Source organism: Coturnix japonica, chromosome W (assembly GCF_054131305.1).
Source record: "Coturnix japonica strain WE chromosome W, WE-NBRP24, whole genome shotgun sequence".
Classification (NCBI taxonomy): Eukaryota; Metazoa; Chordata; class Aves; order Galliformes; family Phasianidae; genus Coturnix; species Coturnix japonica.
This window is the reverse complement of record NC_140701.1, coordinates 4,440,663-4,445,299: the sequence shown is the minus strand read 5'-3', so window position 1 is coordinate 4,445,299 and position 4,637 is coordinate 4,440,663. Positions and strand designations below refer to the sequence as shown.

Genomic DNA, 4,637 nt, shown 5'->3' with positions numbered 1-4,637 from the left:
GAAATTGCTTCTGAACTGGATGAACAGAAATCTATAAATATGACACTTGAAAACAAAAATGCCCAACTAACTAACAACATAGAAGTTGCCAAAGAATATATAATTGATAAAGTGTCACAAGTAAAAGAAATGCGGACCAAATTAGATGAATTATATAAATGTCACTTAGAGTTTCACGCCATCGGTACTGACTTTGTCAGTGTAAAGGATTCCTCAGACTCTGAAAAAGATGAGCCAGGAACATCTCAAATTAGTTCTGCATGCATTCAGTCACAGACTTCTTCCATCTCAGATCTTGTGCAGGACCTCTCCTTTAATTATAGTCTTGAAAGGATTTGGGAAGTATGCAGAAGTATTGTTGATGTTTCCTCACAAAAAAGTCAGCACATCAAAGCACTGCTTCAAGACAATGAAAACCTAAAGGCGGGACTGAATAATGCTGAAAATCATAATCGTCAACTTGTAATGAAGCTATGTGAGATTACAACTCACACTAGTCAGGAAGATGATCTTTTGAATCAGTTACATGAGCAAATAGAAAAGAAAACTCAGGAGTTTGAAGAAAAGACTGCAGAAGATCAGAGAGTGATTGCACAATTTCAGGAGGAAGTTGCCAACTGTGAGGCAAAAATAAGAGAGCTTGAATATCGCCTGGAGGCTTCCAAGACAATGGAAGACAATGTGTCAAAACTCAATGAATTACTTAAAGAATCTATTATTGTGAATCTGGAGACAGTTACATCAACTCTGCAGGAGAAGTCTGCAAATGCAGACAAAAAGGTTGAAGAGTTAAGTAGCAAAGAAGCAAATCTGATTCAAGAAGTTATGCAGCTGAAAAACAGCTTGGAACAGATGAAACACTCTCATTGGGAAAAGGAAAAGAGTGAAATGGAGAAAGTGCAACGTATAGAATCGTAAGTAACCACTGAGTTAACTTAGAGCCCTTTGAGAATGAACTAGAGTTAAAAATAGTTAATGGGAACATCCCTTCGACTTAATGCATTTGCATGCTTATCAATGGCCAAACTACTACTTTAGGATGCTTTGGTATGCTACTTGAGTTCCAAGGGAAAACAGGAGTGATCAAGAAAATAAAGAATAATATGGGGATTGCTGGTGGTTTTGTTGTACATCCCTCAGAATAGCATCTGAATAATTTATTGCTTCAGCATCTGATTATGAGAAGCAAGCTGAAATTCAAAAGTAATTGTTTAAATCTTGTCACTGGTCTAGATAGATTTAAGAGTCTATTTACAAATAGAAACCAACAGGCAGGGCATGGATTAAGCTGTAATTGCTGTTTCCATGAGATGTGTAACAGTAATGTTCTTTGTCTCTTTATTTTTAACATAAGGCTAGAAAATATTCTTTCTGAGAGTTCTGCCCTTGTACTGAATTTGAAAAAAGATTTGCAGAGGAAAGAAGAAGAGTATGCAGATCTAAAAGACAAACATTCTGATGCCGAGAAACAAATTCAGCAAGTACAAAGCGAGGTTTGTAGTCAACTGAGCTATTTTTTTCTGTAAGATTATGCTTGGCTTTCTGCTGTTAAAACTTCTCAAACTTTAACTATGAAGCTGGAAATTTCACACTAGTGTGGCTAGCAGCAAATCTTAGGTAAAGTTGCCATTGAAGCTCTAGAGGGGACCAGAAGTTAAAACATGGTTTCATGTAGATAATGAACAGAGGAAAGTAAAGTTGGTTGGTAGTCTGGAATAAGGTTTGTGAAGAGAATAGCTAATCTGCCTCTGGAGGGGACTTGTTAATATCTCTAAGTTACTGGTGACTTGCCATTGGTATCCGTGGTAACTCCAAACCTAAAACCTAAGTCTTGTGAAAAAACGCTGATAACTGGGAAGAAGAATGCTATTTACTTGAAGAGAAATAGACTAATTTCCAGAGGCTCTTTAATATAAGCATGTATATTTTTTTTCTTCAATTTCAGCTTCAGTGATGTTAATAGTTAAAATTTAATTATTAAACAAGTAGATATTTTAAAACCCATTTTGCAGGATCTTAGTCTGAAAGTTTATTGGGTGTGCTTGGGGTGGAAAATTGAAGCTTAAAAATGAATTCATGTCTTCCTTGGTAACCTTGCACTTGCTGTCGTTTTCCTACTCAGCACTTGTTTGTGAATTCCTCTTTATTTAACAAAGAAGTATTTGGCCAGGTTGGATTACAGAAGTCTTTTAATGAACCGTGAGCTGTGCTTACATTACAGGTGTCCACGATGCGTTCTGTGGAGGAATCCCTCAGGAACAGGATGGATGAACTTGAAAGGATTAATAACCAGTTTAAGGATGAGCTGGATTATAAAGACTATACTATCCAACAACTTAAACAGGTATTTTTCTTGCTCTTAATTTTTATTAAATGAATGATGCAGGTTTTCCAAGCAACAGGAAAAAGGTCAAAAAAAAAAAAATTGGAGCAAAATGAAAGTGGCCAACTGAAATTAGTGGTAGACCATGAAAGATAGTCAAATAATTAGTCACTACAGAGCACTGGCAGATTGCTTTAAATACAATAATCTGCATAGTAAATACATATGTAATACATGCATGTAACCTGATCTTGTTGAGTGACATCACAATATGTTAATTGAAATGTCTTACCATAAACTCTTTTTATCAGCTTGAGTCCTTATTTATGCTATATGAAAAACTTATTAATTCTAGGCTGTCTTAAAGATTCTGCTTGTTTCTACTGTGTATGCTTTTCTTTCATCATGAAATATAGGAGCTGGAGGAAAGGGACCATAATCTTCAAAAGTGGCGTGAGGAGAGAGATCAGTTAGTTGAAGCTTTGGAAAAACAGCTCAAAACTTTGGCTTCTAATGCCATACAAAAAGAGACAGAAATAGCAGAACTGAGACAATCTGCCTTAAAGGATTCAAGCAAGGTCAGCTCTCCTTTCCTCCTACCTGATTAGCTACCCATAAATTCTGTAAAACTCCTGTACCTGCTCTTTGTATTCTGGGTGTGCTTCTGTTCTTGAACACTGTCGTATTGACATCATGTGCAACTAACCAAAAAAAGCACCAGCTTTTATTTTTGTTCTTCAGAAACAGAATTTCTGTTAATTACTAAAATTTCAATTTTTTCAGTAGTTCAGATAAGCAGATGTCAGTTTGATGCTTATGATCCTACAATCATACTGGACATCTGTAGCTTTTTCCGATAATTCACAGCATTTCCGGATCCCAAGCTAGGCTCACTACTCAGACGGTAGTTCTGTCTCAGGTTTCTTACTTTCTTTGCTTTCTCTGAGGTAGTATCTACAATGGCATGAAAAGACAGAAGGGGACGTGGAGAGAGATTAAGGGAAGCATCAAAAAGCAGAGGGGGGATGATCTCTGGAAGTTGCATTTCTTATTTCAACATCCAGCTTTTAATCAGGATAGCCAATCTAAGCCGTAGCATAGAATTTCAGAAGCTAAACAGAAGACTAAATGAGTTGTGCTCTTTTGAGAATGTTTGGATTCAATTTCTCTGAGAAGAAAGATGTTCTCATAGCAAAACTTCCCCTACAACTGCCGACTTTCTCACAGTACCGAGGATTTGGGAACAAATAAAAGCTCGGGTTATTATATCTTAAGGGAGATGAAGGCTGAAGCACGTAAGTAAAATAGAAGAATCAAAATATATTGTATTACAACTTCCCAGGCAATTCTGTGACTACTGCACTTGTAACAGTGACCGTACAAATCCGTGAAATGTTACTGTTCTTGAATAGTTAAGTGTTCTAGCCTGTAATTCTAAAACTGATGCTACTAAGTAATTGCAATACTGCTTGTGTGTGTTAATTCCTTTTGCCAATCCCACAACTCAGCAGTTTTTACTGTTTATTAGGATAATGCAGCTGTGATAGAAGAGTTAAGAAAAGAACTGGCTGACAAAGATGACTTTATAAAGGAATTAAAACAACGCATTAACCACAGTAGCCCTCAGTGTTTGCCAGAAATACCTTTACTTGAAGAAAGACAAAGTAGAAGGAATGACTCTGTAAATGAAAAGGTATGATTATATTTATAGAAAGTAAGTACTTAACATCTTGTTAACCCCTTTTTGTTCTTCTGTTTTCCTAGGAGATACTGGAGCTAGAATAATTTTTCTTAGCATATAGTCCTTTAACTACATATTCAGTGATGAGTACTTGTTGGTTCTTTTTGTCTTCCACTCAAACATGAGCTCTCATCTTCTCAAAACTATTTTATTTACTAGAACACCATCTCTCTGTGTACATTATGGAACTTTTCCATGCAGTTTTCCATGTATTCGTATGTGGATGGTGAAGATTAGGCAGAGGTTTAGCCTTTGGTGTTCTAACATAGCAGCTGTGAGCGTGCAGAGTATGGGGGGAATGGATGACAAAACGACCAGCGTTACAGATTTTGTCCCTAACTAATGTCTCGCTTTCTCTCTTTTGGAGGCAGAATCCTGCCTGAGACTGTTAGTGAGACCCAGTAGGGTGTATCTGAAGATCACACAATGAATAGATTTTACTACCTTCCCACACTTGTGCTGTGTTTCAGCTTACGTGTTCATGTGGCGTCTGAGCTTGAGGTTTTACACTGTAACTTTAGAAAACTCGAGATATTTTGGAGGTCTAATGCATAGCCTAATCTTTACTCCTTT

General features: G+C 36.7%; 1 protein-coding gene across 1 annotated transcript; it reads left to right on the top strand.

Annotated features, from left to right (window-relative positions):
• The first annotated feature begins 2,229 nt into the window (after positions 1 to 2,229).
• On the top strand, positions 2,230 to 4,284 carry LOC146754309 (uncharacterized). Its single transcript, XM_085527607.1, has 3 exons — positions 2,230 to 2,344; positions 2,740 to 2,901; positions 3,852 to 4,284. Exons 1-3 carry the CDS (start codon positions 2,231 to 2,233, stop codon positions 4,020 to 4,022), a joined length of 447 nt encoding a protein of 148 aa, XP_085383733.1. The 5' UTR covers position 2,230; the 3' UTR covers positions 4,023 to 4,284.
• The last annotated feature ends 353 nt before the right edge of the window (positions 4,285 to 4,637 follow it).

Excerpts from the sequence above, each read along its gene's own strand:
- LOC146754309 (XM_085527607.1), top strand. The coding sequence starts at position 2,231 with ATGCGTTCTGTGGAGGAATCCCTCAGGAACAGGATGGATGAACTTGAA. Across the intron at positions 2,345-2,739 it reads CTATCCAACAACTTAAACAG|GAGCTGGAGGAAAGGGACCA; the intron begins GTATTTTTCTTG and ends CATGAAATATAG. Across the intron at positions 2,902-3,851 it reads CCTTAAAGGATTCAAGCAAG|GATAATGCAGCTGTGATAGA; the intron begins GTCAGCTCTCCT and ends ACTGTTTATTAG.